This window comes from Zea mays, chromosome 1 (genome assembly GCF_902167145.1).
Source record: "Zea mays cultivar B73 chromosome 1, Zm-B73-REFERENCE-NAM-5.0, whole genome shotgun sequence".
NCBI lineage: Eukaryota > Viridiplantae > Streptophyta > Magnoliopsida > Poales > Poaceae > Zea > Zea mays.
Window position 1 is genome coordinate 268588858 of NC_050096.1, and position 22019 is coordinate 268610876.

General features: G+C 43.6%; 2 protein-coding genes across 3 annotated transcripts; one reads left to right on the top strand and one right to left on the bottom strand.

Annotated features, from left to right (window-relative positions):
• Positions 1-9847: 9847 nt before the first annotated feature.
• Positions 9848-10194, bottom strand: LOC103645541 (phytoene synthase 3, chloroplastic-like). The gene is made up of 2 exons (XM_008668577.2): positions 10138-10194; positions 9848-10074 (listed from the first exon to the last, which is right to left on the bottom strand). The coding sequence occupies exons 1-2, from the start codon at positions 10192-10194 to the stop codon at positions 9877-9879; spliced, it is 255 nt and encodes an 84-aa protein (XP_008666799.1). The 3' UTR covers positions 9848-9876.
• A 1024-nt stretch (positions 10195-11218) lies between these two features.
• Positions 11219-18899, top strand: LOC100382366 (uncharacterized). Of its 2 annotated transcripts, NM_001175111.1 has the most exons (4): positions 11275-11999; positions 12092-12291; positions 18039-18107; positions 18192-18803. In NM_001175111.1, exons 1-4 carry the CDS (start codon positions 11327-11329, stop codon positions 18606-18608), a joined length of 1359 nt encoding a protein of 452 aa, NP_001168582.1. In that variant the 5' UTR covers positions 11275-11326; the 3' UTR covers positions 18609-18803. The 2 variants fall into 2 exon arrangements, with proteins under 2 accessions (XP_020393588.1, NP_001168582.1); XM_020537999.3 differs by lacking the exon at positions 18039-18107 and having other exon boundaries at positions 11219-11999; positions 18192-18899.
• The last annotated feature ends 3120 nt before the right edge of the window (positions 18900-22019 follow it).

Sequence of the window (22019 nt, forward strand, 5' to 3'; positions counted from 1 at the left end):
AGTCCAGTATCAGCTGTCTTTTGCTCCTGAAAATGAGCGAGCTCTTCATTCATTAGTCTAACTATGTGTTCAAACTTCTTAGTAGCATCCTCACTGTCTCCTTTCAACTGTAAGGAGCAAGACATCAGTGAACAAAAACTTATGTAAACCTCGTCGACAAGATTACCTTAAGAATTCTCAATGAGAAGTTACAGCAAACTTGCCTCTCTAAACTCAGATTCTGCTTCGGCATACTTTTCAGGGTTCATGAACTTCAATTTTTCACTGCAGTGAGAACAACATTAGAAAGTTGCGGTATGTAACAACCATGTTATTAACAAATCAGGGAGTCCTAGTTGGTGGAGGACTCTGAATTTGGTATTGCAAACATAGTGATTCCTATTTTCCTGATCACTTAACATTATTCTGGACTGGACAAAACAAAAAAAGAAAATGGATTTTGCAATACGTATAGATTAAGCTCTTTATACTTCCTCTCCTGATCCAAATCGAAGTGCTGCCTGAAAGCATTGGCTCGATCCAGCATAGTGGCCTATAATGAAACCCAAATTAGTTAAAATTTCTGACATTACAACAAATAATATGATACCATAGAGATGACGAGAGAGGGAAATGCTCACTTTTATAGATTGTACAGCACGCACATAATCTTTCAAGGGTTCTTCAAAGTTAAAGAGAAGGTTGTCTGCCTACAGTAGAAGCGTCTCAACATCATGAGGTCATAGAAACATCAATATAAACCCCTATGCTAAAATGCAGAGTAATGAATCCAAACACCACAGGATGATGGAGAATCTAGACCCCTTACAATTCCTACAACAAAAACAGATCCATTAATGATCATTGCGAAAATCTTCTAGAGTGAGGAACATGAAGAATTCCCATTTGTTCTTCTATAATTACAGTTCGCAAATAGACCAGATGAAAAAACACTGGCATTGAAGAAACAATGTTTTAAAAAACATAATTCCCTTTCTAACGTTAGATGTTGGAGAGTAAGTCAGTAAGATTCCCAGAAAGAGAGAGAGAGAGTACCATAATTTTTTATGTCAACTTTTATCAAATTTCATTGCTGATTATACATTGATGTCATTCTTTCAGGATTTGTTGCTTAAGTATCTTAACTCAAATACAATAGAGAGTTCCTGAAGGAACAAATGCTCATGATTTAGACAACAAAATTTGGGAATATGGTTTGACTTTTGAAGTCCGGAAAGAATGAAAATATCTTACTTTGATCATAAAAGAGTACGAACAGCAAAATAAAACACAATTCCTAACAAAATACAATTTACCACGAGATCTACATTTAACTGCGATGAAGGGCATGTCCCATGCAGTGGTGAGACATTGTGAGAGCATTCTCACTAAATCTCCACATTTGCTAGTTCAAAACAGCCTCTCCATATTTGTGGGAAGGCTCGCCTTGGTTTATGCCTTGCCCAGATCACATGTATGCCCTTCTTATCTGCATCTAACTACGCTAATCATACCATAATAGTGAGAATGGGAGAGAAGCAATACCTTGCAGCGCCAGTTGTCGCGGTAGAAAATGAATTAGAAGTGGTTGCTACAGTCACTCCAAAAAAGGGCAGCCCAGCAGGATAATAGAAAACTCAGATGTGCAGATCTGCAAAAAGCCAAAAACAATTGCAGTTCAGGAAACACTTACCCTGCTTAGGACAGTAAATTCCTTAAACAAATTTATATTGGTCATCCAGGCATCATCATGTTCATATCCAAAACCTGTGATGAGAAGTGATTGTTCCACCTAGAGAATGAGTGGACGAGTGCCAATTAAAAATAATAACTTGAAAACTTACATCTACATACGCAATCGGGTTATGTGACATTTAATTCAGATATCCAAAAACACTTCTTACAGATGATTTGATGTGTGAGCGTGTGGTTTAGGCCCGGGCCATAATTGACTTTAAAAAATCCAATGTTTCTAGTGCAGAGTGCTTGCTAGCTGTAGGTTCCAATGTGGCATTTCAGTTTATATCCCCCTTCGATTGCTTGTTTCAGTGGCTATGCTGCAGCTAATGCTGCTAGCAATCAGCTAGCCTAACTGTAGGTGCACGGCCCGGAAACCATTTTAGTGCAGGCAAACATGGGTGCATTGTTTGTATCTCATATGGTAGACTTGTTTTAGGTAGCGAAAGGTGTGATTCTAGAAAGAAAAAATATTTCATGGTCATTGTTGACTCCTTTAGGTAAATATTCAGTATTTAAGTTCAGTAGTATGTGAATCACTCTTAATCTAAATAAAGGAACTTAAGCACCAACTTACTTCTTAAGCACCAAGCAATGAGCTAGCAAGCTGCTTACAATATTTTAGAAAACTGCTACTAACTAATTGACAACCTAGCAAATAGTCCATGCTTTTCAAATTATAAGACATTTTGGATTTTTCTACAAATGTAGATTTTTTCTATTAACATAGCTATACAGTATTTCTAAAAATATATTTAAAGCAATGTATCTAGAAAAGAGAGAAATGTCTTATAATTTGAAAGAGAGAATAATATGTAACTCATAAGACAACCTACACAGTAAGGACTGCCAAAAACGTTGAACTTCATGTAGGCCAAACAAGATTATTGACACAAAAAGAGTGTTTTGATATTTTTTTTCATGTGTGTGTGCAGGAAAGAAATCATGTTTAGTAACCAGAACTTTCTTTTCACACTATACGTAGAAGACTTTACCTTATATTAAAGGAAAGAAGGTTAATGTTATCACATCATAGTCCTAATTGGTCAAACCTGATTTTTGCATATTGTTTCCTCGTCCATGCTTGCCATGTATACCCCCACGCCGAGCCTCGTGGTAGTATTTAACCAAAAGGTTAACACAGTCAGCCTGAACAAAGCAAGTTTCGGATAAAAATACCCAAAATTCGAGATGGTTGAGATGCGAGGCAGCATAGTATAGGAAAGAAAGCAAACCTTAATTATATCAATGCATCCATTTCGCAATGAAGTCTCTGTCCGGTAACCCGCCATAATTTTCACAAGACGATTTCTCAACCTATCAGAAGCATGAGTGAACACTCGAACCAGGGAATGAAATGGTTGGATTAAGGATCATGGCAGATCATTTCGAGCATTTTTGCCAAGGTTTCAGCCATGCAAGAAATTTTTTAGCTTATAGTTTTTTTGTGATAAATTTTGATGAAAGCATACCGAGTTATTTCTAAGCCATCAGGAACCAAACTGACAATTCACAAAGGATCAAGATTGCCAACTGTATGTTGCAATAGATTCCTTACCTGCCCAACAAACATAGAAATTGAACAAAGAAACATGAGATGACTCAGTCTAAGAAAGATTATGCACCATTTATTTCAGTTACCATTTCAAGCTGGAGCGCTATTTATTTCAGTTACCATTTCTAAGAAAGATTATGCACCATTTGTCTAATCAGTTCTTCCCATAGTTCATCATCAGGCTGCTCCATAAATCCAACAATTTGTATGCATTTTCAAGAGTTATGTTACTGTTCAATCATATATATCAAACGTTGGCTAATATAGATCAAGATGTCTCATAAATGGTAATATAATGGATAGGCAAGTTCATAAATATACCTAGCAGTGACAATACAAAAGACCGTATGAACCGAGAACTTATACTAATTCTTTCCTGAAATAAAAGGCATTGAACACTTCCTTTTCTTAAAATAATTTAAAAAGAAAGAAATTCAGTGAGATTTTTGTAGGTATACTTCATCTGGCTTACATAAGATATTTCAGTTATTTCTATAATCATTTATGATAGTTGCGACAAAAGACAATTTGGACCACTTCGAATAGAAGTCCATGTTACTCCCCATCTAGGTAAGTTCAATTTACTTTTAGTGATCAAGTACCTGCTCTTTGACCACCCAATCGAGGAATGCTGGATTTCTCACACTGTCGGATTCTACAACTTTTTAAACCACTTCGAATAGAAGTCCATTTTTCTCCCCACTAACTAAAATTTTGTTTGGATGTCAGGCTACATACAGGGGACATCTTTAGAATTTCTACTAAGGTAGCAAAAATGCAGGACTCCGGACAGGTCGACAACAGACATTACCTTTGCTACAGGCACTGTCAACGTCCTTCTGCATCTTTCCAACATGACACATAGAAGTCTTGCATTTTTCAGGTCATCATCCTCATCTCCTTGTTCACTAAGAACAGTGTGCAATGCAGATATGATCCTCTCTGTAGTTCCTCCAGTGCCTAGTCTCTGATAAAAAATGTTGATAATATTTGAGAGAATTTCTTAGCGGAGTACAAGTGCCAAAATAGTATAATGGAAAGAGCGGAAAACCTTACCAGTTTCACAGAACGAGAAACTCTTTTAATAATCCTTATTGCTGAACTGCGAGAACGCTTTTTGGTCATATCCAAAACAGGAAGGGGAGCTGCCCCAAGCATCACATCCTCCATGCCCCCAGCACGTGAGCCAAAAACTCTCCTTTCTCGCCATATGTCAACCTAGGACACCTTTGTGCGTTACTAATATGTTTTTTAGATACACGACAATGTTAACAATCCTTATTATTGATCTACATACAGTCTAGATTCGGAAAATGGACATAGCGTCGAACTGAACTAATCACACACACTAAAAATTCTAGATTCGGAAAATGGACATAACGTCAAACTGAACTAATCACACACACTAAAATCCATGAGGTAGAAGTGCGCAAGCATGTGGCAACTAACCGAATCGGTGAGAGGAGTAAGCGTTGAATGTCCTCTTTCATAAACCCCAACAGTCACCTATCAAGGAAGCAGGCAGGCATTACAGCAAGTAGCTGGCAGGACATCACGGACAGTGACCAGGATAAACATGGTGACTAACAGGATTATAGGACCTCACAAAGCTACATAGTCCAGAATCAATTTATGGGAATAACATAGAACCGAACCAATCACACAAACTAAAAAATCACGAGATATAAGCATGTCAACTAACTGAATCGTCGAAAGGAGCAAGGGATGAGTGTCCTCTTGTAGAATCCTCCAACAGCCACCTGTCAAGGAAGGAGACGGGCATTAAAACAGGTCGCCAACAGGCCAGCACATAGTGAGCAGGAGAAACACAGTGAATAACAGCACCTCATGGATGTACATAGGCCATAATTAGATCATAGGCATAGCGTAGAACTGAACCAATCACACAAACTAAAAATTCACGAGGTACAAGCGTGCAAGCATGTCAACTAACAAAATTGTCGAAAGGAGCAAGGGATGAGTGTCCTCTTGTAGAATCCTCCAATAGTCACCTGCCAAGGAAGGAGGCGGGCATTAGAATAAGTAGCTGGCAGGCGAGCAAACACAGAGAACATGTTGAGCATGTTAAATAATATTTAGACCATGTCTACGACCATTCTTCCACCAGTACCTTAGCACAGGAATTGAACTGGTAAAGAAAATTGTAATTTCTCTACTACCTATTAAGGGGCAGGGGGCATCCACAGGCGAGGCCATGCCCCCGCGGCCCCATCCTCCCCGCCCTCGACCCCCATCTGTGCGATGCCCCCCAGCCTCCGCCCCTGCCATCCGCACTGGTCCGTCCCTCCATCTCAAACTCACACGGTTGCACTGGTCAAAGAAAATCAATGGCATAATTTTGGACATGAATATAGAGTTATTCAGTCAGAATAAACGTAGGACCATTAGCACATGATGTTGAACAAATAGCGACAGTTCTATTCCAGAAGAAACAAGGTGGTATATGTGACCACCTGAGTTCACATCACCATTACTGAGGAACATAATGACAGCACATATAGATGGAGTATCTCATGATTATAGTAATTTAGCTAATATGTTGCTGTGAAACAAATCATAATTATTGAGATACACGAATCCAAAACTTTGCAATATGTTTGCCCAAGTGCAACATGATAGTCATAAGACTTTGCTAGCATGATCCAGATCACTCTGTATGATAATCGTAAGACTTTGCTAGCTATAATATAAGCAACTATGCTAGTCATTCATGCTAGGATCAATTTGAATAAACCAAAACTTCAAATACATGCACCCTGGGAGTAAATTAAAACACCAAAAATAGACCTAGGTCTCCCTGCAAGCAAATAAATGAACAGAAAATGAATTAACGCCTTTCAACAAATATCACTTACTAAAGCATAGCCAACAGATTTCAAGAAGATAATTTGATAGTAACAACATCGATGGGATCATGTGCGTAAGACCAGGTGAGCATCTATGCATACGATGCTAAGATGAGGTCTAACTGTCCAAGTGCATAAAACATTACAAGATGGGTATATGGTATAGACGATAGTCACTGAATAAAGGAAGGCATCGATCTATTAAAAGTAAATGCTGCAAAAATAATTCTAGCACCACACAGATCCGCTAAATTATAAGGCAAATTATCCACTGGTAACTATACCAAATCTGTTGAGATAGTTGATTAACTGTATACTATCAGAATCCAAAAAATCAGAGTAATAGCGGTACTGGAGATACATTCGAAGTTAGTGTTAAACCTGTGCGGAAATCTCCTCAGCTGCGAACTGCTTGCCAAGCGTCGGGCAATCGAGCTTGTCGTTGCCGTTGTCATCCCTGATGACGGGATACGAGACCTGCTTGGACTCCTCGTCTACCTCGTTCATCTTGCGGTTCAGCTGCAAGAAAGAAAGAAAATATTTAGGAAACCAAATTGATGATTCATGGACTTCTGTACAAGATCTGGTACCTCAGTAACCTTTTTAACAAATGTATCCATCGGCATGTTAGTATTACGAACATTCTGAAGCATAACTTGGAAATCATAACATCAAATTAGAAACCGGTGCACTACGACAAAATGCACTAAAAATCAGGGACTCTCTAGCTCCAACCCACTCCACCGGGCCACCCCAAAGAAGACATGAAACAAAAGGTGCAGTTGCAAACTTAGATATTTAGTTAGACTGAAACCTAAGAAGCCGCATGATTCAAATGAAGTCAAGTTATTGACTCATATATTACTCTGGCAAACAGAACAAAATATGAACTTAAAAGTAAATGCTGCAAAAATAATTCTAGCACCACACAGATCCGCTAAATTATAAGGCACATTGTCCACTGGTAACTGTACCAAATCTGTTGAGATACCTGATTAACTGTATGTTGTCGGAATCCAAAAAACAGAGTAATAGCGGTACTGGAGATTTGGTACAGTTACCAGTGGATTCCGACAGTACCGCTAATTATCATAAAATTTTCTTTCTGTTGGTTGCTCGATGGGAGCCCAATATTCAGTGCAGGAGGAACACCATCACCAAAATTCTTTCTTATTCAGTGCAGGAGGAACACCCGCATGGTCATTGATCTAGGAGCATCGATCTATTAAAAGTAAATGCTGCAAAAATAATTCTAGCACCACACAGATCCGCTAAATTATAAGGCAAATTATCCACTAGTAACTATACCAAATCTGTTGAGATAGTTGATTAACTCTATACTGTCGGAATCCCAAAAATTATAGGAGATCAAGCAACAGACACAAACCTGACTCTCATGGAGAAGGAATTGATGTCCTTGTTAAGCATATCCAATAAGTAGTATAGATAAGGCTTGAAAGTGAAGGTTCCTATGTGCCTAGGAACTCTCATCTCTCTTGTCTAAAACAAACCAGCCAGATGAGTTTGAAAAGATTCAGTTCTCTGGACTTTAGTGATCAGTGCTCGACAGATATACTGAACTACTGATTTGCATGCTTTGTTACTCCTCAATCGATCAATAACCTTTTATCCAACTACTAAATTAGCCAACATTTTGTTTCCCACCCTAAGTATCACTTAGCAGCATCTAACTGGAAAATGCAAACAACTATTGACTGAAGTTATGAAGTGGCATACATGTATTTTTTTTAAAAAAATAGGTTAATCCTACCGTAGCTATATGTTCTGCAAATTCTAGAGTTTTTTTTTGGAATCAAGAAGTCTAGTTGTAAAAAACTTTTTCAGTCCTTTTGGAATCAAGAAACCAAGTGTGATCTCTGATTCTTTGAATTAATCTAAGATTGAATTGACAAGCTACACTAACCGTTTTTGGTGGCAGTCTGATGTATCTCAAGGATGAGTGCAGGCTTTCCTGTACTGATCGAGCCTGCATGTTTGGATCCATTGTGGCCATGTTTTGTAGTGTTGTCCTGCACATATAAACCATAATGTTCAACTATGAGAATTGTAAGCTTTATATATATATATATATATATATATATATATATATATATATATATATATATATATATATATATATATATATATATATATATATGGACATCATGGAAGATCAATTACACTGTTTTTATGCAAATTTAAAAAGTATAGATAATGGCAAACTAATTTAAACAAATGTTGTTTAACCTTCTTTTCCTGAAACATCTGAAATAGCTTCACCAGATCGTGAAGGAACAGACTGTTCATTTTTTTCAGCAACAGCATGCATAACATCCTGTGAGAACTGAGATTATGTCATAGTTGCTGTTTGGGAAGCCAGTATCTCAATGGGATCTTGAGTAGTAGCATCCTCAGTTACTTTGAAACCGCGGAATGATTTTCTCATGTCCATTAACAGGAGTAATCATGGATCAGGTCATATTTTATCATGGATTCTTTTGAGCACATTGCAGGTAGGTTGAGAGAATGTTAGGTACAGAAAAAGCAAGTCTAATGTTTCACTTTGTCTGCCTCAACCAGTAGCAATAACACGAGGAATAAACCACGTGGGTGCAAATACATCCAAACAGACATGTCGCATGACACAAGCAAATAGAGAATCCAAGCAACCTATGATTTTCTCAGACTATCTTGTAAATAGTCCTCCTTCCTAAGCAATAATACCTAATTGTTCACTCACAGAATATAGAAAGAGATAAGCAGCATACCCACGCAAATCAGGCTGTCTAATGGGTTCGTCTAAAGGATCAAAAATCAATATGCGCTTTTCTGCCTCTCCATTTAGCCGTTTGATCTCATCCTCAGCTTCTGCAATGATGAACCTTTATTAGTGCATTACTTAATGAAGATCAATGAATAAGTGTAAATGATAATTTTTGTTTTATAATCAGAGAGGACAAATAGAAATTAACAAATGTTCTGTGCATTGAACAAAAAAGTAGCAATAAAAAATTGAGCAAAAATTGTCCAGACAGGTATTTTGAGGTTAAAATCCCCTCACGAAATCCAGCAGCCTGAACTCCTGCAAGCACTTTTGATGTGTTTGGTTTGTGGAGTGATGCACAAGCTGAGCAGGTCGGAGATGGACTCCTCCTCTTTTTTCTCATACTTGAGCCATGCCCCAAAGATGAGCTTCTCGTGTATGGTGCTCACATTCTCCTACACATGCTGGAGGATCCTCCGAACAGCTTGGCCTCGCCGAGGCCACGGAAGACCTAGAACTATAGGAGGTACAGGGAGGCCTTGTCGTCAGGAGGGCGGCACTCTAGCTCCTTGTGTATCTGAGCCAGTATGCTGACATAGTCCGCGGGCTTGAAGTGCGAAAGCACAGCCGGCTCTGACATCTTCATCAAGGACTCTCTGCGACACAAACAAAACAGGATGAACATCTCAATCGGCCAACTTTGCACAGCCAAATCAACACCAGTGCCTAAAAGACTGAGTCTTGCGTGACACAATTGAAGCATAAACGAATGAGCATATGTTGACATATCAAGCCAGAAACAAGTGAAGGACTAAGAGCTTACATGGAGGAGCCGCCAGCAGCATGGCCAGAGAACTTGGAGAGCTTCTCCCACACAGGCTAGAGGATCCTCCAAACAGCTTGGCCAGAAATTTGTACATCATATCGATCATTCATTGCTTCTGTTATGTACCGACAGTGAGAGAGAGACCGGTCTATGTTAGGGTGGAATAGCGTCTCCGGCTCTCAGCCTGAGAAGAGGAGGAGGGCACCACCAGTGATCTCAGGTACGCCTTGGGCAGCGCCATCAACTTCTTCGTCTTAGGAACGTAGGCCCTCCGGGTGAAGTTGTCGTAGTCGTTGGCCTCGATCTCGTCGAGGATCTGCCGGTACAGGAGCAGAGAAGACCACACCTGTAACAGCAACAGTCACTCATCTGACCGGGTTCTGAAAACGGCTAGCGTTGTGTGTCTCACCGGCCATCGGCTCTCCTGGTTGAGCTCGGTGGCGCCTTCCTCTCGAGGGGCAGCCATGAGTGGGGCGTGGTGTGGAGCTTGGTCTCCTTGTAGGCCGACTCGGAGAAGAACAACTTCCTCGTGGCACATACCACGGTGGGGGTCCAGATCAGGACTTCACCTTCACTTGTTCCTCTTGAATCCACTCAAATCATCGCCATCCAGGGCCCCCAAATCACCCCGAATTCACAAGGAAACGCCGGGAATCAAACCCCCGCGCCAGCCACGGGTAACAGAGGAGTAAGCTGCGTCGGCTGGTATTTGGGGGGAGCGGGGCGGCAGTCGCGGATCCGAGGACAGGCACAGTGAGCGGAGGACATGAAGGTGGTGTCTCCGGAGCGAGCATGGTGGAGTCCTCGTTCCTCGGAGTTGAGGTGGGCAACCAGACCTGCGGCGACAGAGTCTGGTGAGGAGGAGGGGAGCGCACTGGCCCCAGAGGACAGGCACGAAGAGCGGGGCGCGCACGACGCGTGGGTAGTCCGCCATGGTCGTCGATGGAAGGGCACGGTGGGCGAGGATTTCGGCGTGGCGCAGGGGCGACGAAGATGCAAGGAGGATGCGCGGCGCTTCGGTAGCGATCTCATCGTTGGAAGGGCGGTTAGGGCGACGAAGACCGGGGCGTGCGCGGCGTGGTGGCGGTGGGAGAGGTTTTCGGCGCGGCGCAGTGGATGATTTCGGGGCGGGCGAGCCTGGGGCGGCAGCCGGAATCGGGGGAGGAGAGGGGAGGTCGGGGGCGACGGTTTCCAGGCGAGGCGAGAGGGTTTCGGGGCGCGATCTAGAGCGGGACCGGTGTGCGGGATCAGGGAGCGAGACTGAAACGTAGGATCGGACGGCTGGGATTACAGAATGGTAGAACGGATGGTTGAGATCGTAGAACGGCAGAACATCAGACTACATTTACTGTCTTAATAAATAGTATAGATATAGATTCAGTGACCGGATATTTAAAAGTATTAATTTATACTATTTAAAATTGAATAGTTAGGGCCTGTAGATCCCTCAAATCCCTAACCGACCCGCGACCCCGACCCGATTGCCGTACCTCCTTCCGTGTGGCATATAAATCCGACGCGCCGACGCCTCGATTCCTCGCCTCCCCGAGAGCCCCCGTTTCTGTCACAAATCGCCACTAAAACCCTAGCCTTCCGCCATGGCCACCTCCCCTGCCGCCTCGTCCTCCTCCGCTCCGACCGCCTCCGCGGTGGCTGCGGCTACGATGGCTGTTGAGGCCACCGACGGGCCGGTGCTCAGCGTAGTATCGAAGCGTCTCCGCGCACTGCGGAAGAAGTACAACCGAATCACGCAGATGGAGGAGTCGCTCGCCGCCGGCAAGACGCTCAACCGAGAGCAGGAGGAGGTTCTCCGCTCCAAGCCCGTCGTCGCCGCTCTGATCGACGAGCTCGAGCGCCTCCGCCCTCCGCTCGCCTCCGCCCTCGCGGAGGAGCTCTCCTCCCGCCCCGCCCCCGCCCCCTCCGCCGCTTCCTCCTCCGACTCAGATTCGTCAGTCCAGGACTTGCTTGCGCTCGTCTACTTCGGCTCCCTCTTTGACGTCAAGCAGCAAAGCGACTTCGTCTCTTTGGTTTACACGCGCGAACTCGAGCGGAGCAGCTGCCTCACTTATGACTACGTCGGGGATGATCCGGAGGACAGTCTCGCGGAGACCGATCTGAACGCGGTTTCTGCCCTTGCCTCCCTCGCCGCGTTGCGCCCTCCTGCTGCAGCCGGAGTCTCGCACCGTGACGCCCTTCAGGCTTGTGCTCATCACGCCCGCCTCTGGCTCTGCCGTGCGGATGAACCCATCCATCCTGACTCCACCATCACATGTGGGTATTTCTACAGGGCGTGCGCTTGATTTTGTTTTGAGATGGTATGGTAGTGTGACATAAACTTAATCTGCATTTCCTTTTGGCTGTAGATGCTGGGGTGAGGGCAAAGCTGGATAGGATCATGGCATCGGGCTACTTCACAGCGCAGCTAGAAATGAGGACACCATTGGATCTGGCTGCTGCAGTGGCAAGTTTTGGAGCTGGAGGTGTGCAGGTGCAAGAGAGCATGGTTGTGTCACCTCAGGCACCGGAAGCAGTGGAGGAGAGCCAGGCTGTTGAAGGACACAAGGTGAAATCATACTTTTATTTTGCTTTCGTCAATGTTTGGCTGGCTTTCGTAATATTTGGGTTTAGGTTATCAAAACATCACATGAATATACTACCTCAATTCCAAATTATAAGACCTTTTACCTTTCCTTGTTACATAGCTTTTACTATGCACTTACATATACAATATGTCTAGATACAAAGTAAACAAAGTCAAACATCTCATAATTTGGAATGAAGGGAGTACATCTCTGTGCTCTTTTCCAAACGATTTGTTACTTTGATGTTTTGGAAATAGTAATGCGTTGAATGGAAAATTAGTTTGTGTGCTTGTCTCATTTGTTCTTTTTTTGTGTGCTGAGTAAGAAATGATTTCAGAATCAAACAATATCATGGTTATTAAAGCGGTAAAACGATAAAACGTTAGGAACCACCATTTCAACATTTAAACGCTGAAATGTCTTTTCAGACTTGACGTAAAACGACACGGTAGAATATGTTCATACTCATAAGTTGAGTATTTAAACAAATAACATAAAAAGGAAACAGATCAAGTTCAACCACACAAGTCTACGCAACCAATGATTTCAAGTCGCCTGGTCGCCTGGTCGATCCCTGGGACTGACCAGGCGACTAGTCGCGATTAGGCGACGACTAGGGCGATTAGTCGACTCCTAGTCGGTCCTAGTCGTTCCCTGGTCGTCCTAGTCTAGTAGTTATACTTATATAGCTATATATATAAATGTACATGTATACAACTACATTATATAAATTAGAAAGTCACTACTTAGCACAGGCTTAGGATTAGGGCAGCCAGCAACCATCCACTAATTTGGCAGAACTGCGGAGAAGGGGGAGATGGGGGGAGAGCAGGAGGAACCTTGAGATGACGAGCTCATCTCCTCAATGGTGCAGGTCTGCTGGAGCTTGGGAAGGGGCAGGGTGGAGACTACAGTTGGTGAACCTTAAGACATTCGCCGCATGTGGAGACTGCAGCAGGCGAGCATGAGAAGGGGCAGGGTGGTGTAGCCGCTGATGATGTAGCCGTCGGTGAGCTGTAGGTCTGAAGGGGCAGCCACCGGCGACCAAGTGTGAATAAGGGCTGGAACAGTCGAGCTAGCAAGAGAGGAGAGTAGGAGACGTAGTGCACTGTTTGACGGCTAGGTATTACATTGGAGAGGAGAGGGTAGTCTAAAGTATACTGTAGATGGGTTGAAAATGGCCCAATAACAAAACCCTAGCCAGGACGACCAGGAAACAGTAATCGGGCGATTAGTTGCCCTAATCGGCGATTAGTCGGACGACCAGGACGACCAGCCTATCTAGTCGAGTCGTCCATCTAATCGAGCCCAAATCGCAACTATGTAACATGCAAGCTAGACCTTGCATCTAGGATCAGTAACCATCATCCTACTCATCAATATCAAGAGCATGAACATCCCTGGAAGTCTGGAACCTGATGGTTGCAGCTATTGACGGCGTTGGCTGCTAGAGGAGCTGGCGGGCAGTGTGCTGGCGTTAGAGGCGGCCGGCGCTGGAGGAGGGAGAGGGGAGGGGGCGCTCGGGCGCTGGAGGAGGTGGTCTGCGGTTGGCGCTATTGGGGAGTGTCGTGGAGGTGGCGGACCTGGCAGTGCTGGAGGATGGAGGGTGCAGAGGAGAAGAGGGAGGCACGAGGCGGTGGACGGGCAGAGCTGGCGGCGCTGGAGGAGGGAGGCGAGCGACGGCGTAGCAGGAGCTGGACGAGAGGAGGAGGCGGGCTACGCTGCACAGGTAAGAGGCTGTCTTGACCTAGTTTTTTGGGGCCTTTGAGAGGCCAACAACATAAAACGTCTGAAACACACCTAAAACGTTTAAACGACGCAAAATGACGTTTAAACGTGTTTAATGGACGTTATACGCGATTTGTTTAAAACGTTCAGACATTCTACCCTGTAATCACGTTTTATCGTTAAACGACGCTTAAACGGCGTTTAAGCGTCATTTTAAAAACCTCGAACAATATGTTGATTTTAGAGTATTACAAATCTGTATTCTGTGGTGGAACTAAGACCAGGTCTTTTTGTTTTTTGGGGTGTTCATATCATTAATGGGGTACCATGTCAGTGTTTTTGTTTCATGCATCCTGGATGGCTGGATCTTAGTGCTGAATTAGACTTGTATTGTAAGACATTGATGTTACTTTTTGTATTGTTCTAGTGACAGGAAGCTAGTTCCTTTTACATTATATCTTGTCATGGAACAAAACATACCATTACTTGTTTTGTTTAATACAATGATTTTATGATTTTCAATGGTCTTGCTGATAACACTGGCTATTGTTGATTTTAACCTTTTACTGTATTCTCTCCGTCCCTGAAAGAATGACATTCTAGATTTTCTTTAATTATACTATCTTAAGTTTGACCAAGAATGCCTATTTTTCTTAGTAAATAAGAGTCAACAGATTCATCATGAAATGTAGTTCTATGATGGACCTATATTAGTGTCCTAAATTTTGATAAGCTTCCTATAAACTTGGTCAAAGTTAAAATAGTTGGACTTCAGACAAACTGGTGTCATTCTTTTTTGGAATGAGGGAGTATCTTGGATATTGTTTTGTATCATCATACATATGGGGACGTTGAAAAGCCATAACAGATAGGTTTTAGCTAAAGAAAATGTGATGTAACTATGTAGGCTCTAGGGTTTATTAGGAAAATCAGTAGTACTTATTTGTTTAGATGTTGGAAATTTAGGTTACATCTTTTATTTTGGGCAGTAGATACTGACTTTCAAATTGATATTTTAAAATTTACTAATAATAGTTTCCATTGCCGCAGCAATTTTATGTCATGACAATGAGATTGTAGTGTCTGGAGCTGTTATCTCATGTTGTCCTAGACATAGTTTGGGGTTTCTATGATGACATAGCTAAACTTTTTAATAAAGGCTGGGGTTTTTTCCCATAGACACCTGGGTTTCATAGATTTAAAAACTTGGTCCATGAAGTCATGAGAGCTTAAATAGAACTTTTCTCTCTGTTCAGTCAAATTACAAAAAAATGGTTCCTTGGTCTGTCCTGTAGATTTCCTGAGTCCTGACATTCATACTACCTCCGTTCATAAATATGACACCGTTGACTTTTTTAGAAAACTTTGACCACTTGTGTTATTCAAAAAAATAATGAGTTATCATTTATTTTTTGTGATTTGTTTTTATCAAATTAAGGTAGTTTGTGCTTAACTTAAAATTTCACATTTTTTAATAAATATTTTGAATAAGACGAGCGGTCGAAGTTTTTGAAAAAAAGTCAACGGTGTCATATATTTGTGAACGGAGGTAGTATTTGTCAGTCATGCCAACTCCCTTCACACCTATAGCTACTGCATTAACAATATGTATGGCATGTTGTTATCCCTAGTATATGTTTTTTTCCTTTCGATGACACTGACTGAACCGAGACAAATGCAGGTTCATAAAAAAGTACATTTTTTCTGTATATATGTTGTAAAAGTTATATCAGGATATTGTCTGATCAAGTCTTCTGTCAGATGCGAATGCCACCATCAGTCTTAACTAACTGGAAGTCATAAAATTTAGAGCTCATCTTAGTTTTTGCATAAAACAGACACACTGGCCTATCCATCATATATTGGGGGGAAATGTCATTTTTGTGCAAAAATGCATCTGCAGTAATCATGTGATTTAGTCTACTGATAGCTCTACAAATGAGACAAATAAAACCTGTGTGTAAAGTGTAAACATTAAGGAGAACAATCTATGCGTGGGATGAAAACATTATGGTAGCTATTTAAGATAATTTAGTAAGCCTCACATTTTAATTAGTTCTAAAAAATTGGAAAAAACAAGAAGGAAAACTTTACCCGCCTTAAGTTATCAACTTCTTATACAGGGGACAGACATATATTCAGTTCTGAATTATGTAGCATTGTACCAATAGATGACAAATGCGTACTAACGGAATGAACTTTAGACTGGAATCCATAATCAGGCCTTAGTCATCTAATTGAATGTTTGTATACAGGATAATGCTCACAATTCACAAATTTGTTTATGAAATTTAACTTGCAGGTTCATTCATTATAGTAGGAAGAACAATTGTAGCTGTAGCTTTTTGTAGAACATTTTTTAGCATGCAGATTCATTTTGTTGTCAGAACAATACCCATTGTAAACCTGACAGTATTTCTTACACTTATGCTTTTATTCCTTTGATAGCTTGCTTATTTATAGATTTTAGTTTAACATAGTTTATAACATGTAGCCAGAGTGGATAGAGCGGATGATAGCTAGCATTTTGTGGTTTTCAGTATACAATAAACTTTAGTAGGTTTGAAATTGAGCTAAACAAATTTGGTCACCAGACAAGGTTATCCTATGTCTACATAACAGGGATAAACTACCCTTGTAACGACCTAGATAGGTGACACGTAAGAACCATGTTGCTGGAAAATGTGTATCACCAAATTCATCTGTAGTCAGTGCATGGCTATCAGTTATCACGGCGCCCCAGCGAGGCAAGTCGCCTCTGGGGCGCTTGGACTCCTAGGCGCCTGCCGAGGCGGTAGTTAGGCGACCAACTAAGCAGAGCATCTTGCCTCGCGCACAACAAAGCAGAGCATCTCAAGAAGGCAAGGCGGTGGTGCGGAGGCGCGCAGCAGAGGGCGGAGCCACGCTGGCGCGTGGAGGGGCGGAGTGGAGCCACATGTGCGGAGGTGAGGCGCGCTGCAACGCACGGTGATGCGGCGCAGATGCGCTGAAGGGGGAGCGCTGCAGGTGAAGCTAGCAGGCGCTGCACGGAAAAGCAGAGCGGGAAGGGGAGGAGGATGGGCATGAGGATTACCGGTGTCATGCGTCCATCGAACAAGCAAGAGCAACTGAGGGAGTCGAGCGAGCATGCGTTTTGCGGCTGGCGGCTGGAGGCAGTGGGGTTTTCCCTTCTTCAGCCTTAAATACCAAAGTTGTATTGACTTCCCTAGACCTAGGCGCTCTACTGGGTGGCACATGCACTAGACGACGCCTAGGCATCCATGCCGCGACGGCTTGACCTGCAGGCGTTCGCTTAGATGTCTTCTGGCGAGGCGCAACATCATGGCGAGCTTAGCCGGGCACCTAGACGCCTAGTCGGTGCCTAGGCGTCACCATGATAACCATGAGTTAGTGTTTTCCTAAACACTAAATGGTAAACAGTCAGCAACCTACCATTTATCCATTATTCGGGTAGAACAGCTATTTCAATGGGTGGGATAAACAGATGATTAAGTGGAAACTGCATGCCACCATGTGGTGTTTACCCGGTGTATAAACGTGCTAAATGACACTTCAGATGTATAGTGTTTGTATTATGCAATATCTCATGAGTTAATTCTTTGTATTTAGTGATTGTTGAAATGTATCTTTGAAAATGTAGGAAAATTTTTTAGTTGCTAACTGGGTTTCATAAAAAATAACCAAAATCATATCTCATCTTAAATAAATGATACACAGCTCTCCTATGTCGTTCAAGGGAAGAAAGCAATAACCAAAGTCACTGAAACAGTGAAAAATAGCTTGTTATCATATATATATATATATATATATATATATATATATATATATATATATATATATATATATATATATATATATACATACATACACACACACACACTTGAATGTGCTCATATATATATTTACTTACGCCCATCATGGACATTGTTTTCGTTTTACTATTTTGTCTCCCCTGGATTTCATCTCTATTTTTTTTACTGATGTATGTGTTCACTAACAGAATGAGAAGGAAGATTCTCAGGCTACAGAAATCTACAATGATCATCCTGTTGTTGACTCTGAACATGTGGTACTGCTTTGTACTGCTTTTATGATTACTAATGCGTCTCTGGTTTGAATGTTTCCGCTTTGTACTAACTATATGTGGTTTCAGGAGGATGAAGTCCTGGTGCATCCAACTGATGAAGTTCCTCCAGCTGAGACAGAGCAGGAGCAGGAGACATTTGATGCTGATGTGAAGGATCAGGAGCAAAAGGACCAACAATTCATCCAGCGGCGGTCTTACCAGAACCAGCGTGGTGGTGGTCGTGGTGGCAGCAGGAGAGGCTATCCTAATGGTCGTGGAGGACGTGGTGGCCGAGGTGGCGGGTACCAGAATGGCCGTGGTGGATACCAGAATGGTCGTGGCGGTGCTGGCGGGTACTACTACGAATCTGGATACTACCAGCCGAGGAACTACAACAGAGGCCGGGGTGGTCGCTCCGGCGGTGGCAACTCTTACTACAACAGCCATGGTGGAGGTGCACAGGGGCATCATCCTGGGAGTGTTGAGCTGGGCGCAAACGCCTAGCTTCGCTGACTGTTCTGTTTGATAATGAGGAGCGAGTGAGTCGTGCCATTTTGTTATTATAGAACTAACTTAGCCTGTTATTACGTCACCGTTGGTCCCATCCGTGAGTCTTTTTGCTGCTCGAGTGACTGCATATGGTCGGTCGGTATTGAGGAAATACTCTGGGAAAGTAGTTTCAGGTCATATTCGTTTTCTAAGTTACGTTTTTTTTTGTGTTAATATGCCCTTATTTCTTAATTATTATATACTCTGCTAGAGGTGTCGATGCCGCCACCAGATTTTGTCGTCGCATCAGGCTGCTACTTACTAGTATGTTCTATCGGACCTTTGCAGCATTTGGAGGTGATTGTTGACCTGTTCGTTGGCCTCGAAGTGTTTTTTTTTGTTGCAACGCCTACCAATCCGAACCGCTGGTACTACGGGAGACGAATGGTTGGTGCCTTGATGGCTCCAGCTCCAATTGAAATTGTCGGACTTCTGCCTTCATGGAGTCTCACCGCTGTCCTATATTGATTTGATGTACAGTTGACTATTGTTTGGAGGCTTGCCTGGTTGTTTGCCTTCTTTAAGACTGGTAGCAACGTTAGCCTGTATATTGCATCCCCTAAATACTAATTTAGAGATTCCTCCAAAAGAGTTTTCCCCTTAAATAAATTTTATCCGCAGCGGTATCCTGTACGGCGTATCCTCTATGTCATACGGGCCCATGCCCAGTCACGCAAACGAGAGGAGCCGGGAGCTAGGACTTGCCGGATGCTCCCTCGTCCTCCATATCTGCGGGATGGAGCCGCCCCCTGGATAATACGGAACGAAGTACCGGGTACCACTGCAGACGTTTTTTATTCTTAGATCCGGTATTCTACAGGTCCAGGACGACATACAGGCCACCGCTGCTACCAGTCTAAACTTTGGCGTTGTTTGTCTTCGGAATGGATTTAGATACTTATTCATGTTAAATTGTCTTTATTCGAATGCGAGCAAATAGGATATAAAATTTGTTATGTAAATTTATATTTTTGTTTTTTATATTGAGTTTATTGAGATTCATAAAAAGTAATTTTCAAATTCGTTCTATATATTTTTTAAATAATTGATACAAATTTCGGATATGAATGTGATTCGGATTTAGATGTTTTTCACTTTTTTTTCTTGTATGGGAAAATAATGTAAAAAAACATTGTGCACAGGTTTATTCTTGTCCTTAAATAATATGCTTGACAATATGACTAAAGTTTATTAAATTATATATATATATATATGTTAAAATATTAAATTTATTAAATAATTCGGATATTTAGGACCGATTCGCCTGTGCCCCACGTGAGCCGCAACAGGTCGTAGGTCGGGCTGAGGCGCATGTTCTCGACGACAGCGACACGAAGCAATTATGATTTATCTTTTGGCTCGCGCGTGGTCGTGTCAATATAGCTAGCGTTTTGGTAGGATTTGTCGATTTGATCAGACAGCTCACATATGTTATCTTTAAAAACAGATTTAAAAAGGCTAGAAAAACATGTCTGATCAAAAGTCAAGAATTAAGTAGTCCTTCAGCCTACAGAAGAGAACGCCAGTTCGTCTAAAGGCTTTTCCTTCGATACAACGTGGCTTGAGCCAAAATGCCTGAGACCCAAAACATATCACAGCGACTCGGCCCATAGAATCAGGCCCGACAGTATTTTCAGGGCGGGCTTGTTCTATTGGACACAAGTTGTTATCCTCCCCTACACCCACACACCGTGCTTGCATTCATTAGCCTTGTTAGTTGCGGTACGGACGTCGCTATACCTTTCAGGCCGCAACAGACACCGCAGGAGGAAACAAGCAGGGAATCACTGGGCCATACGATACACAGGGGGAAAGGCGATAGCGATGATGACACTGCGATCCGAGTAGTCCACTGCACATACTAGCACGTTGCGAGTTCCGACAATACGCAGCAGTACGATCCGAATGGACGCAGCCACAACGACAATGTATAGCAGACGTCTTTATCAAAACTCGAAAGAATAGGGGGGAAAGGACAACGCTACTGCATAGAAGTAGCAGCCATCAGCAACGGCCAAGCAGTATCTGTGTCGATCCGATTCGAAGATGGACGAGGGAATCAGGTTCGTCACCGCATCCATCTCAATCGGTAGTGTCCTTCTGTGAACAATGCGGACCCGTGTTTCTTATGTGAAAATAAACTTGTTCCTATAAAAATTTATGTATGGTTTCTCTGGAATTCATCAGCCTGTTTGGTTTCCGATGCCTAGGGATGAAAACGATCGGAAACACCGGTGTCGGCGTTTCGAAACCCGGGGGTCCCTGGACCGACAAGTAAACTGTCGCCGCGTGCCCCAGCCCAGATGGGTCAGCGCGAGACGGAGCGCGAAGGGGGAGGCAGCCGAAGAGGAGACGGGTGTGAGAGGTAGAAATCCCGCGGCCTTCGTGTTTGTCCCGCGCCCAGGTCGGGTGCGCTTGCAGTAGGGGGTTACAAGCGTCCACGCGGGAGAGAGCGAGCGGCCTCACGCGAGCGCCCGTCCCGTCCTTCCCCGCGCGGCCAACCCTCTGTAAGAGGGCCCTGATCCTTCCTTTTATAGGCGCAAGGAAAGGATCCAGGTGTACAATGGGGGTGTAGCAGTGTGCTAACATGTCTAGCGGAGGAGAGCTAGCGCCCTAAGTACATGCCATCGTGGCAGCCGGAGAGGTTTTGGCACCCGGTTCGTGTGGTGTCGTGCCCGTCGGAGGAGCGCCGGAGCCTGGCGGAAGGACAGCTGTCGGGGCTGTCGAGTCCTTGCTGACGTCCTCTTGCTTCCGTAAGGGGGCTGAGAGCCGCCGTCGTCATAGAGCGTGCGGGGCGCCATCATTACTTGTCTGGCGGAGCGAGCCAGATGGGACGCCGATCTTGTTCCCCGTAGCCTGAGTCAGCTTGGGGTAGGGTAATGATGGCGCCTCCTGTTGACGTGGTCGGTTCGTGCCCTGGGTTGGGCGATGTGGAGGCTCCTCCGAGGTCGAGGTCGAGTCTGTCTTCCGAGGCTGAGGTCGAGTCCGAGCCCCTGGGTCGGGCGAGGCGGAGACCGTCGGCTAAGGCCAGGGCTGAGTCCGAGCCCTAGGGTCGGGCGAAGCGGAGTTTCCTATGGCGCCTGAGGCCGGGCCTGGCTGCTGTCAGCCTCACTCTGTCGAGCGGCACAACAGTCGGAGTGGCGCAGGCGACGCTGTCCTCTTGTCAGACCGGTCAGTGGAGCGGCGAAGTGACTACGGTCACTTGGCTCTGTCGACTGGAGGGCGTGCGTCAGGATAAAGGTGTCAGGCCACCTTCACATTAAATGCCCCTGCGATTTGGTCGGTTGGCGCAGCGATTTGGCCAAGGTTGCTTCTTGGTGAAGGCTGGGCCTCGGGCGAGCCGAAAGTATGTCCGTTGCTGGAGGG

Excerpts from the sequence above, each read along its gene's own strand:
- LOC103645541 (XM_008668577.2), bottom strand. The coding sequence starts at position 10,194 with ATGGCTGCCCCTCGAGAGGAAGGCGCCACCGAGCTCAACCAGGAGAGC. Across the intron at positions 10,075-10,137 it reads ACCAGGAGAGCCGATGGCCG|GTGTGGTCTTCTCTGCTCCT; the intron begins GTGAGACACACA and ends TTGCTGTTACAG.
- LOC100382366 (NM_001175111.1), top strand. The coding sequence starts at position 11,327 with ATGGCCACCTCCCCTGCCGCCTCGTCCTCCTCCGCTCCGACCGCCTCC. Across the intron at positions 12,000-12,091 it reads TCCTGACTCCACCATCACAT|ATGCTGGGGTGAGGGCAAAG; the intron begins GTGGGTATTTCT and ends TTTTGGCTGTAG. Across the intron at positions 12,292-18,038 it reads AGGCTGTTGAAGGACACAAG|AATGAGAAGGAAGATTCTCA; the intron begins GTGAAATCATAC and ends GTTCACTAACAG.